The sequence below is a fragment of the Pseudonaja textilis genome, chromosome 2 (assembly GCF_049901715.1).
Source record: "Pseudonaja textilis isolate UNSWEBS1 chromosome 2, rPseTex1.2, whole genome shotgun sequence".
Classification (NCBI taxonomy): domain Eukaryota; kingdom Metazoa; phylum Chordata; class Lepidosauria; order Squamata; family Elapidae; genus Pseudonaja; species Pseudonaja textilis.
The window spans coordinates 136,481,578-136,494,607 of NC_141991.1; the positions used below are offsets into that span (position 1 = coordinate 136,481,578).

General features: G+C 44.3%; 2 protein-coding genes across 11 annotated transcripts in view; one reads left to right on the plus strand and one right to left on the minus strand.

Annotated features, from left to right (window-relative positions):
* Positions 1-8,239, plus strand: part of B4GALNT1 (beta-1,4-N-acetyl-galactosaminyltransferase 1) — a 67,111-nt gene extending 58,872 nt beyond the window's left edge. For all 9 annotated transcript variants that reach the window (XM_087925426.1, XM_087925431.1, XM_087925427.1 and 6 more), the window contains 5 exons: positions 2,756-2,863; positions 3,876-4,066; positions 4,965-5,105; positions 5,966-6,203; positions 7,169-8,239. In XM_087925426.1, coding sequence (XP_087781552.1) covers positions 2,756-2,863; positions 3,876-4,066; positions 4,965-5,105; positions 5,966-6,203; positions 7,169-7,383 — 893 coding nt within the window. In that variant the 3' untranslated portion in view covers positions 7,384-8,239. The remainder of the gene's footprint in view (positions 1-2,755; positions 2,864-3,875; positions 4,067-4,964; positions 5,106-5,965; positions 6,204-7,168) is intronic.
* A 663-nt stretch (positions 8,240-8,902) lies between these two features.
* Positions 8,903-13,030, minus strand: part of SLC26A10P (Solute carrier family 26 member 10) — a 32,348-nt gene continuing 28,220 nt past the window's right edge. For both annotated transcript variants that reach the window (XM_087925425.1, XM_026713709.2), the window contains exons 17-18: positions 11,699-11,805; positions 8,903-10,406 (exon numbers count right to left, since the gene is read on the minus strand). In XM_087925425.1, the coding sequence (XP_087781551.1) occupies positions 10,368-10,406; positions 11,699-11,805 (146 nt within the window). In that variant the 3' untranslated portion in view covers positions 8,903-10,367. The remainder of the gene's footprint in view (positions 10,407-11,698; positions 11,806-13,030) is intronic.

Below are 13,030 nucleotides of genomic sequence, written 5' to 3' on the forward strand. Positions count from 1 at the left end.
AGCTGATTGCCTGGGTCTTCTTTTGTTGCCCTGCACAGGACAACAGAGCTGGAAAGCAGGTTAGTGGGATGGGGAGGGAAGGGGGATTTTACAGTATCCTTCCCCTGCCGCGCCCACCAAGCCATGCCATGCCCACCAAAGCACGCCCACAGAACCGGCAGTAAAAAATTTTTGAATCCCACCAATGGTCAGCTCCTTCATTAACAGACCAATGGCTCATCTAAACCAGCTTATTCCATCGTGTGACCAAAAGGTTCCCTCCACAGAAGTAACAATTGCTAGGAGCCGCAGTGGTGCAGTGGTTAGAATGCAGTACTACAGGCTACTTCTGCTGACTTCCAGCTTCCTGCAGTTCTTCGGCCGTTCGAATCTCACCAGGCTCAAGGTTGACTCAGCCTTCCACCCTTCCAAATTTGGTGAAATAAGAACCCAGATTATTGGGGAAAATATGCTGACTCTAAACTGCTTACAGAGGGCTGTAAGGCACTCTGAAGCAGTATATAAGTGCTATTGCTATTGATCTGTGAATGGCACCTGGGCTTTGTGAGTAACGGTCACTGAAATCCTAACCCCTCCTTGTCTGATTCTCTTATACAGGTAGTCCTCGACTTACAACTGTTTAGTGACCGTTCAAAGTTAAAAGAGCACTGAAAAAAGTTCTTACAACCATTTTTCACACTTACAACCATTGGTCACATGATTTCCATTTGGATACTTGATAGCTGATTTGCATTTACGATGGTCGCAGTGTCCCGGGGTCATGCAATCAACTTTCTGACAAGCAAAGCCCATGGGGAAATCAGATTTACTTAATGTCCGTGTTTCTAAGCTAACAATGGCAGTGATTCACTTAACAAAGGTGGCAAGAAAAGTCATATAAAATGGGGCAAGACTCACTTAACCAATTTCTCACTTAGCAGCATACATTTGGGGCTCAGTTGTGGTCATAAGTTGAGAACTACCTGTCAAGCCATCTAAGCTAGTAGATGGTCATTGCATCTTGAGGCAGCAAAGCCATAATTGTTTAGGAGAACAGCCTTACGCTGACCTGAAGTTTCTCAATTCTTAATTTTCCTAAGTTGCAATCTCACAACAGTTTCAAAATGCCCCACATAATGCATAATGTTATGCAAAGTTAACAGTGTCCATGTTTGTAACAATGCTGAGCCGGGATTTCTAACTACACAGGTAGTCCTCAACTTACGACCGCAATTGAGCCCGACTGATGCTTAAGTGAAAAATGTGTTGAGTGAGTTTTTGCCGCATTTTATAACTTTTCTTGCCACCTTTGTGAAGTGAATCCCTGCCGTTGTTCAATTAGTAACGCGGTTGTTAAGTGAATCTGGCTTCCCCATGGACTTTGCTTGTCAGAAGGTCTCAAAAAGGGGATCCCATGACCCCCGGACATTGCAGCCGTCAAAAATGTGGGTCAATAGCGAAGCATTCAAATTTTGACCATGTGAGTATGGGGGATATTGCAACGGTCGTAAGTATGAAAAATTGTCTTTTTTCAATGCCGTTGTAACTTTGAACGGTCACTAAGCAAACTGTTGTAAGTCAAGGACTACCTGTAGTTTATTGCCTTAGTGCAGTGTGATAGGTAAACTTTTTGTTATCGCGTGTGAAAAGTGCGCACCTGCGTGTGCAACAGCACACAGGTGTGCCTGCACCCATAATGCAATGCACTCGCCAACACCCCTCCCGCTCCCCCCACCCCCTGCGCATGTGTGCAGGACCCCCCTCCATGCAGGACCCCCCGTGCCCTCCCACACCCTGCACATGTGTCTCACACATGCGTCCCGCCCCCAGATACCAGAAAATCAGCTTGCTGGTGGGAGGTGTGCATTCATAAGCAGTGGAACTGAACTGGGGTGACGGCTCGGGTGCCTGCAGAGATGGTTCTGTGTGCCACAGAGCCATAGGTTTGCCATCACGGCCTTAGTGCAAGAGTCTTCAAACTTGGCAAGTTTAAGACTTGTGGACTTCAACTCCCAGAATTCTTGAGCTGACATGACTGGAGGAGGAATTCTGGGAGTTGAAGTCCACAAGTCTTAAAGCTGTCAAGTTTGAAGACCCCTGACTTAGTGGCTAATTCACATGAAAACCTAAGCTGTGGTGTACAGGGTTTGAGGCGGGGTGAGATCCGACAGGGTTAACTACCGGTTCAGTGATTTACAAGGTTCGGTGATTTACGATGTGCTTTCCTGCACGCGGCAGGCGCGCCTGTAAATCATTATCAGCTTGGTGCCTGGACAGCCGAGCAGCGCTGCGTGCAGAGAAGCAGCCTTTGAAAAAGTCCTTATTTCCTGATTTTTTAACTCAGCTGTGCCTTGCACAGCAGCTGAAGTTGAAAAAAATCAGGAAATAAAGGTCAGGTAAGAGCCCGGGTGGGCAGGTGGGCAAAAACATCAGCAGACATAGAACCGGTTCTATGTCTGCTGCTCTTCAGAGCTACCGGTTCTACAGAGGTGGACAGAACCCACCCCTGGTTTGAGCTTGCTAACCTCAAACTAAGCCAACCATTAGTGGCTTAAGGACATACAAACAAATAAAAATGATTAATTCCCAAGCTTAGGAGCATTTTCAGTATTGCTAGCTTCCTCTTGATGTAACTCAGCCTACCGTCCTCCAGATATGCTAACCTGTCATTTCAGCATAAAAGATGATGGGCACGGAAGTCCAACGTATCTAAAGGACACCAGGGTAGGAAAGTCACATCCAAGACTAATGTTTGGTCTCTTCCTCTGTTTTCCAGTGCAGTTTTCTACTGATGAGCATCGTGCATCTTTCAGCATTCGCATCAGACATCCACCTACTCCCAAGCTCTACAATCCAGGATCATCCAGGGGAGGAACTAGTGAAGGTGAGCACACCAGATGGATAGTAGTAGTTGTCCAAGATTTCATGTAGAAAGCAGCCCCTGCTGGATCCCACCTGAGAATTTGAAAAAAGGGAAGTGAAATGGTGTTCTTGAGTATGTGCAGGTGGACTCAGGTATGCTCATCCCTTCCCAAGTTCGCTTTCTCCAGGGTTATGCTGTTGTCTTTTAAAACAGGCCAAAAGAGAAAGCAGAAAAATGAGGGGTCCCTTATGCTCTCTGAGATTGATTGTTTTCTTGCACATCTCATTACCCAAATTAGGTAACATCACAGCACTGATTATGTTACCTAGTTTGGTAATGAAACGTCTGCCAAAAATAAAAAATAAACCATAACCAATCTCAGAGAGCACCAAGGACCCCTCATTTCAATCCTGAGCTACAAATATTTTCCTTTATTGAAAACGGAAAAGTGCCCAGAGAGGCTTGCCATTCCAGGCACCCACTTGTAGGCACTTATCAGCAATATAGTAAGGGTATTACCTTTGTATATAGGGTATATACAAAGGGTATATAGTAAGGGATATTGTGTTTAGGATGAGAGTTTTCCAAAGTATTTATTGCTCTCTAGCAGCCAATCTAAACACTGCACTTGAGGAAGTTTGTGGTGCCCTGCTCTGCTGTTGGTGGAACTACCTTTCCAGGAGCTAAGTGGCTTTTGGAGAGTCCTTGCTATTGTTGTTATTTATCATTATTAATTGCTTGAGTTTTGGTTATTTACGTAGTTATGTATTTATTTATTATCAGATTTTGGTGCTGCTCCAGTCAGAACATTCTAAGCAGCTTATGATCTGCCTGTAGTAATAAAGATGGAATTATAAAAAGCATAAGGAAAAGCAAAGTTAACCAGGAAGCGGCAGTCCATCTTTCTTTGAGTCTAAAAAAATAAACATGGTGAAGAGTGCATTCCCCACACACACACACTTCTCAGACATCCTGCCAAATTCTCCTTTATCCAAACCCTCTTGCTAACTTTCCCGTTTTGTCTCTTCCCCAGGAACCTACAACATCAGCGCCCTGGTCACCATAGCTACCAAAACCTTCTTACGCTATGATAAACTACGAGTGTTGATTGACAGCATCCGCAAGTTCTACCCCACTGTGACCATCATCATTGCGGACGATAGCCAGGATATCGAACATGTGCAGGGACCTCACATTGAGCAGTACTTCATGCCCTTTGGCAAGGTGTGGAGATGTTCTAATCTAGGGGAATCCTCAGGCCTAGATAAGGCCACGTTCTTAAGAATACTGTAAATTTTGGGAAGAATTAGTCCCAGAGATTTGGTGAGTAAGGAAAGGGTTTAAGGAACCACCGCTAAAGGGAGCTCACTCCATTGCCCTCTTATGCTGGGAAACATTTCTGTGATGTGAAACTATGGGTTGAACAGGATTTTTTTCAGCTTGCTGATGATCAAAGTTAGGATGAGTAAGGAGATAAATTTCCCACCCACCTTTTTCAATATAATTTCGGGCATATTTCTAGTCATCCAAGAGCAGTTCACGGAGTTGATATCTCAGGAAGCTCCTGCAAGTAAAGTATGGGAAATTTGAAAGTCACATAGCTGAAAGAGATCCAGACCCCTGAATCTAGGATAAAAGTTGTCTTGTCTTTGTAGGACAAAGATTAAGGCCGAACTGGTTAAGACCATATTCAAGGAGTTCTTGGTGTTCTCTGAGCTTGGTTGTCTTCATTGCTAGAAGCGGGTGGGATTCATATTGAACCAGGGTATGGGCAAAAGGAAGGTGATAGGTAGGAATCTCATGTGGGTTGCAGAAGTAAATCTGGAACTGCATAGAAGATTACTTTGTTATTCAGTTGATGATGCAAAGTTAAAACAGATGGTACTGATTAGAGTGTTTTGAAAAAGTTGACAGAGAGAACTTGGGATTATAAAGTCATTGTTAAGACACACAGGTGCCAAAGTTTGAGGTATGAAATGATAAGGTAACAGTTTTCAGTTCTTTGTGGCCAAGCAAGAGGAGCAAGTGACAGTCCAGTTATTTGGCAAAAGGATTATCAGTAGCAATGTTCATAAATAGTATTTTCAATCTTTTCTTTTTCCTTTCCACCCTTGCTTTCTAGGGCTGGTTTGCTGGTAGGAATCTGGCCATCTCCCAGGTGACCACCAAATATGTTCTGTGGGTGGATGACGACTTCATTTTCACACCCCGCACCAAAGTGGAAAAGCTTGTAGATGTCCTTGAGAAAACTTCACTAGATTTGGTGAGTTCCTGCCCTGTGGCTGCTTTTGCTGGCTGTGGATCATTTATTTCAACGTGCTGGCTAGGAGTTAAAGTCCACACATCATCAGATTGCCAATGCTGAAAAACAGTGGCCTACAGTGGCTGTAGATGGTGTTGTGGAATGAGGGAGATGCTTTGAGGAGCAGGTGTGACGTTCTCAACAAGTGTGATAGATCTCATAGTTGGTACAGGAAATGTGGAGGCAGACTTAACCTGTGGCTGTGAGTTCAACATCTTTGTATCCCATAATATGAAGTGAATCAATTTTGAGTTGATAAAGAGACTTTCATTCCCTTCTAAATATGCAATAGTCTATGACACAATGGTTATTTTTGGATGTTGCATTGTTTAAATCTCCAGTTCTTGATTGAGGCTTAATTTATTCAAAGTTATTGATTGATTTAAATAAATCAATATTTCACTAAACCTGTTATGGCCACCTACTCCAGCAGGCTCTAGGCGGCTTACAAAATCTAAATTAAAATAACTAAAAACATAACAAGGTCAGAAGACCTCTCCCTTGTCCTGTTTGTCTCTTGGTTCTGGTTTCAGTATAGTTTTGAAATCATAACCTGTGTAGTTTTGACATTTTAATTATTTATGACTTATTTTATAGCACCTAAGCCACCCAGTGTCACCTTATAGGGGACATGGGCAGCATACACATTTAATACATGAATAAAAGCAAATCAAATAGGTATTAAAACAAAATTAAAAGGATAAGAGAAATAACCTTCCCCCAAGAAATTAGTTTTTTTCCCCCTGTAGACAGAACCCCTTTCATATGCGCTTACAAGTGCATACCATCCATCCTCAAAAGTTATGGTTTGTTTTCCGCAGGTGGGTGGAGCCGTACGGGAGATTATTGGCTACACCACCACGTACCGCCAACAGATCAGCGTGCAGCCTGGTAATGAGAAGGGAGATTGCCTGCGAATCCGCCAGGGCTATCACCACGTCATTGAAGGTTTCCCCGATTGTGTAGTCACTGATGGTGTAATCAATTTCTTCTTGGCACGCACGGAGAAGGTGCTGCAAGTTGGCTTTGACCCACGCCTCAACCGTGTTGCCCACCTTGGTGAGTGATGCTGCCAGCATGGGAGACCCTCAGCTTCTCGGTGCTTCTTCAGCCCTCTCTAAGGGTTTACAGAGTCAGCATGTTGCCCCCAACAATTTGGGTCCTCATTTTACCCACTTTGGAAGGATGGAAGGTTGAGTCAACCTTGAATAGCTTTTCTTTCCTATATAGAACATAATACAGGTAGCCCTCGACTTAAAACGGTTTATTTAATGAACAAAGTTACAGCAGCACTGAAAAAAATAACCTACGACCGTTTCCCACAGTTACAAAACCTTTCCAGCATCCCCAGGATCACGTGATCAAAATTCAGAGGCATGGCAACTGGTTCATCCTTATGACCATTGCTGTGTCCCAAAGTCATGGGATCCCCTTTTGCAACCCTTCGGACAAGCAAAGTCAATGGGGAAGCCAGGTTCACTGATCAGCTGGGTTACTAACTTATCAACTGCAGTGATTCACTTAACAACTGAGGGAAGAAAGGTCATAAAATGGGGCAAAATGCACTTAACCAATGTCTCACTTAACAACAGAAATGTTGGCCTCAATTGTGGTAAGTCAAAGACTACCCGTAGGAAAATCCAAATCACACAAACAATCGAAAGGGTGAACTTGGGTTCCCTTTGATGTTGTGGTCTGGTGTTTCTCAACCTCTGTAATTTTTAAGATGTGTGGACTTCAACTCGGTGTTGCCTGGAGAATTCAGGGGAATTCCACACAACTTAAAGTAGGCGAGATTGGGAAACGTTCTAATCTTAAGAGATGCTTGAGCCAGACTTGTGAGTACCAACGGGATCCCGTAGTAAGTTCTTATTTATTCCATTCAAAATGTTAATTGGCCTGTTAACAACTTCTACTCAAGTCAACAGGAAGGTAAAAAAAAGCACGCCCAGAAGGATTGTCTGTTGAAGAGTCATAGACTTATGCTCATTTTTGACCTTCGTTCTGGGTTTTTCTAACTGCAGAGTTCTTCATTGATGGCCTGGGTATTCTGCATGTCGGTTCCTGCTCCAATGTGGTGATAGACCATGCCTCTAAGATCAAGATACCGTGGCTAAAATCGGTAAATGAGAAACAATATTCCAAGTTCCGCTATCCCAACTCAACGGATGAGTCGATGAACACCAAACTAAGCCTTTTCTACTTCAAGAACCATTTTAAATGTATGATGGCCAATTAATCTTTGGTGAGAGGGTGATGAATCCCACCCTTGACAACTGACTTAAGTTCTCAGGTGACTGGAGTAGTTGCCAGAGCAGGCTGCCACAGATCTTGGCAAGCAAGCTTGCCCTGTCCAACAGTCAAACGCCCAGAACTCAGGGAGGCTGCTACATTCTCAATTCGAGCAATTTGAGAAATGAACTTCATGCTGCTTAAAAAAAAAAAACTACAACTGTGTTGTAACAGAATTAATAGAACAAGACATCTTCCAGACCTTGTTGATGAAAGGAGGGTGTCAGCTGCTTCTCATTTTGTCATACTTTGCATCTGAGCTGAGCCATATTCCACGGGGAGTGATTCTGGAAGAGGCTGCCCCATGAAGTCTGTGTCTTTACCCTTCTCCTGGCTGAGAGCAGCTGAACTCCCCTTCTAACTTTGGACTTGCTCATACCTATAGGTCACATCAAAAACTTGCAAAATCTGGCAATATCCCAGCATCCTTTACCTCCCTTTAATTTAAATTACAGAAGGGGACAGGATCGGAGGTGAATAAACCTGAGCTCGGAGGGCTTTCTCCAGCATCACAGTTTTTGTGCCCAGGTTTTAAAGTTGAGCCCCAGCTCCCTCGTTCCGGAATATCTTGAAGTGCCAAATATTAATGATGGAAAGCCACCACCAGGGGGAAGCCTTGACATGTGCGTTGCAACAGAGCAGCCTTGAAAGGCCACAGAACTACCAGGTGCAGTCCAGATTTGAGGCACTCCCAAGCTTATGGCAAAAATGGCCAGATGTGCATGGACATTGGAGGGGGAGGGAGCAGCTTATTTTCTATGGGGATTCTTTATATATACAGTGAAGTAGAAAGACTGACCATGGCAAGTTGTCAATTTCTTTTTTTCTTTTTTAACTTTAGACAGGATCAATTTCCAAAGCTGCTTCTCATTCCTTAAACTTCTCCATCCCAGATCTCCAGCTTTTTAACCATGGAACCTTCTGCACTACTGCTTTTCCTAAAACAGCTATTTATTAGGGAGTTTTTTTAGAAAACAACAACAACACAAATCAGGGCTGGGTAAAGGTCTTACATAATAGTTCAGTTGCATGGGAGTTGGCTTATACCATACGTAATCCAAGAGGCTGTAACTACTCAGGCACCATTCTTCTTTCTGCCTGTGTGTGCCCTTCTTCCTGGCAGCTGGGCTGTGGATTTCACTGAGATAAAATTAGCCAAGTACCAGCCCAAGAGGTTACCGTACGGGTGCATTTTTAGCACAGGGTGACAAAAATCAGAGAGGTAGATTTCAAAATCTCTGTAGCACGAATGGTATAGGACTTTGTACAGATCGATTCACAAAGTTGTTTCGTGCTGCAAAAGGATAAACTCTTCTTTCCTCTGACTTGCTAGATGAAAAACATAAAAATATTTGTGTAGGATACAGTTGTTGGACATAAGATATGGATTGGGTATAGCTTAGAAGCCATAAGTACAGCAGCAATCATATTCATGCTCATATGGCAATAAGCTGTCCTAAGCACGATAAGATTTTAAGTATTATTTTAATTAAATCCTACTCACACCACCAGAACAATACAGTAATAAATTAAATATACTTAAATGCTTTAAAAAAATGACACTGCATTTTTACACACACACCCCTTCCAAAGTAAGTAGGAAAGAAATTCCATGTGATAATGAAATGGTTGCTCCCCTCCTGAAATGCTAAATTTTGATAAAAGTTCAAAAGCTTGTTCATTTATTTACATATTTATTGTTCAAGGATGGATGCATAATCATCATGCAACTCTGAGCTGGTGCAATCCAAGCAGTGGTGGGATTCAAAAAAAATTTTACTAGTGGTTCTGTGGGCTTGGTGGGCGTGGCCGGGGAAGGATACTGTAAAATCTCCGGTCAGAGGTGGTATTTGCCAGTTCTTTGAACTACTCAAAATTTCTTCTACCAGTTCTCCAGAACTGGTCAGAACCTGCTGAAGACCACCTCTGAATCCAAGAAAACCTTAGCTACTGTATTTGATGCTGCTGAAGGTGTAAAATGGGCCCTGTCCTAGAGTATGAGTAAGATGGAACTCCCCAGTTGCAAACAGTAATCAGTGACCTAACCCAAGGTGTGGTGTCTCACTTCTGAGCATTTCACAATAACCCGTGGTTATCTGCAAGTACTGCATATCCACCCACTCATGAGAAGTGCGGGCTGAAGAATGTAGCTTAGGTCCCAGGGCAGATTGTTTCAAGTTTAGGCTATTATATTGAACTGGTGTGAGAGCAAGCTCATTTCTCCAGAACGGAGGAAAAATAATCTCTTGGGCTGGTAGCTCCCTTCACTTCAGGCCCAATGCTGGCAGAATTATTAACTGGGTCATTTAAAGAGCTAACAGTTGCATCTGCTCAGTTAGGGCAATTGTTTTTGTTTTCTTGACTCCCTGCCTGATGAAAATCCCGTTTGGATAAAGGAGGTGTCCCAGTATAAACTGAGTACTTTAACAGAATAGGCTTCCTTTTATTTCTGGCAGTCAGGCATTTCTGTAATCCCCACGGAACATTCTTTCCTAGGCTGAAACCCTCTCTTCCTTTTGGCTTCTGTGATGACTTCAATTCTACCCCCGCCACCCCCCCACCCCACCCCCACCCCCCCAGGAAAGTAATAAAGTTTTTAATACAATTTTGTTTAGTTGCTGTGTTCTAAAAATTTTCTGGTGAGGGTTCAAGAAGAAAGGAACCAAGATAGGTGAGCGCGTGAAGTAGTCCTGACGCTTCAGTTCCGGACTAGGCAGGCCACGGAAGTTGTAGCAGGAGGAAGAGCGAAGAACGGCTGAACCTAAGAGCCTGGCTCTTTCCTTGCCAGTCCATTCCTGACAATCCAGCCTTCCAGGTAGCAGGAGAAACGTGCTCTCGTCGGCAGCCTGCTGCCTTCCCCAAATCTCTGTGGTCTCGGAGGGCTTTGTCCTGCTAGCTCTCGCTGCCTTTTGACCTTGGCAGGAAGAAAAGTTATACCCAGATGGTGGGATCCTTCTGTTCCACGTTTTCCTGAGCAAAAAAACAAAAACAAAACCCCGAATTGGAGTTATCCACGAGGAACTGTGCCGTATAAAAAAGCTACTGTATACCTTCCCAGCTCACGTTACTTGTTAAGCTCTGTGCCTCAATGGTGCTTTTTTCAAGAGGCAACTGGCCTCTTGAAAAAATAAAATAAAATAAAGCACCTTCGGTATCTCTGGCTCTGTGCCTCAAGCCTACTCAGGGAAGTGCAGAGATTCCCCTCCCCGCCCTGCCCCAGGGGATGCAATCCCTGCTAAGGGTAGCAGTTGAATTCTGGTGGTGATCTGAACTTTCTACATCTGTTAAATAATGGAGGTGGTACAAGTAGTCCTCAACTTACAACAGTTCATTCAGTGACCGTTCAAAGTCACAACGGCACTGAAAAAGGGCACTTATCACCGTTTCTCACACTTATGCCCATTGTAGCATCCCCAGGGTCACGTGATCAAAATTCAGACGCTTGACAGTTGCACCGTCCCAGAATCATGCAGTCTCCTTTTGCAACCTTCTGACAAAGGAGGTCTGTGGGGGGGAAGCCAGATTCGCTTAACAACCGGGTTATTAACTGATCAACTGAAGTGATTCACTTAACAACTGAGGGAAGAAATGTTGTAAAACGGGGCAAAACAAATGTTTCCCTTAGCAACATAAATGTTGGACTCAACTACGGTCATAACTTGAGGACTACCTGTAGTTCTAAATAGCAATAGCACTTAAGACTTATATACCGCTTTATAGTGCTTTATAGCCCTCTCTAAGTGGTTTACAGAGTCAGCATTTGGCCCCCAACAATCTGGGTCCTCATTTTACCCACCTCGGAAGGATGGAAAGCTGAGTCAACCTTGAGCCTGGTGGGATTTGAACTGCCAAATTGTAGGCAGCTGGCTGCAGCAGAAGTAGCTTGCAGTACTGCAATCTAACCGCTGCGCCACAGAGGCTCCATAAATAGCCTTTGAAGGAGCAAATGTGGCTAATTCGCCAGAACTGTGGGGTGGGGCTGGGCATTGCGTCAAGTAAAACTCTTCCCATTAAATACGGACTCCCAAATATAGAAATTAAAGGCTCGGGCTAAATTGCTTGTATTTACAGATTGATCTCATGGCAGGGTGGGGAACACGCACTAAATGACAGTGATGTGCTGTTTCGAGAGTTGGGCTACAGGTGCCCAGCCACGCTCCCCTTCCTTCCCCTTGCCCCCCCCACCCCCCCACAGCAGCCTGAACAGAGACCAAGAGGGGAAGAGGCTCCCTTGTTTTCTATGCTGACTCTCGGACCCTTACCGTGGCTTGCTGGAGGTAGGAAACCGCATCGTGAACAGTGACAAAAATCTGCTGAGGGGTGAGGTGATGCATGAGGCCACAAAAACTCAAGGTCTGTAGGACGTTGGCTGGGAGGGATAAGAAGAGAAGGCATTCAGGTCTCATGCCGCTGGTGATGACTGGCAAACACACAGTTCCTTGACCCTAGGGATGGTCTCTTCCTACCTCCGCAACACAACAGTATCTGTACGTGATTCATGGGATCTTGGAAAAAATCCAGTACTGTAATTACGTGGGTGAGTAAACTAGTCCTTCAGATCAAGTGGGAGCACTTCTGCACCACTGCTCTTTCCAAGGTCCAATCTCTCATAAACCAGTTGGAAACAACTTGAGCTTATTGTTGTTCCAGCGTTCTATTCAGAAGAGCTGAGGAGGGCAGTGAGAAAGCCCTGTGGCGTGTCGGCTATCAAGAACCCCTTCTCCCCCACATGAATGACAATTGGGGTAGTTGCAATCGGGTGCCTGCCTTCCTTAACGACTGCAACTAAGGTGCCAGGATTGCTATGGGATATCACACGTCACCCATTATGGCTGCTGTGCTTAGCGATGGCAAATCCTCTCCCGATTGCCCCTGTAAGCTGAGAACTACCTGCACGGGGTGAGGTAGGGATGGAGAGCAAATAACAAACGCAGCTCCACCACTTCCATATGTGTGTTGTGATGTAGATTGAGTGTACAACAGGGGCGGAGCTTGCTTTGCAGTGGCATGTGGTGCTGCTTTTTTTCCACTTCTGACAGGCGCATCAGATCCCTTGGATGTTTCTGGGCCCTACTGCAGTGAAACTGATTGTTCAGGTGGTCTTCGTACAATGTTTATTTAAAAGGCTGTAAGGAGAGGGAGGGATGATTCAACACAAGTAGACCCCAGATCTAGAGATGGGCATCTATCACACGACACTTTCCTACAAAACTGGTGTCTTGTGAATCGTGGTTTGAATCTCTCATAACAATCACAATGGCTGAGGTTTTTTTAAATCCAGATATAATAAAATGGTGATGCAATCACTCAAATAACCTTCAGCTCATCTCCTTGGCTTTGATGCTAAGTTAGGTGATTTATTGGAAACACCCCGTGCCATAGATTTCTGCATCTGCATCAGATAAATGACTCCATCACCTATATTCTCCTTTGTATGTGAGAATCTGTCCATGCAGGAAATGTATAGGATCCCTCTTGTATATGTACTCCTTGGGCTTCCCATTGAGTGAATTCACAGTAGTCGTCTTGATTTTGCTCGTAAGGAACAAGCGAAGTGAGCCAATCCCACCAATTAAAAAAATGTATACCCTTTC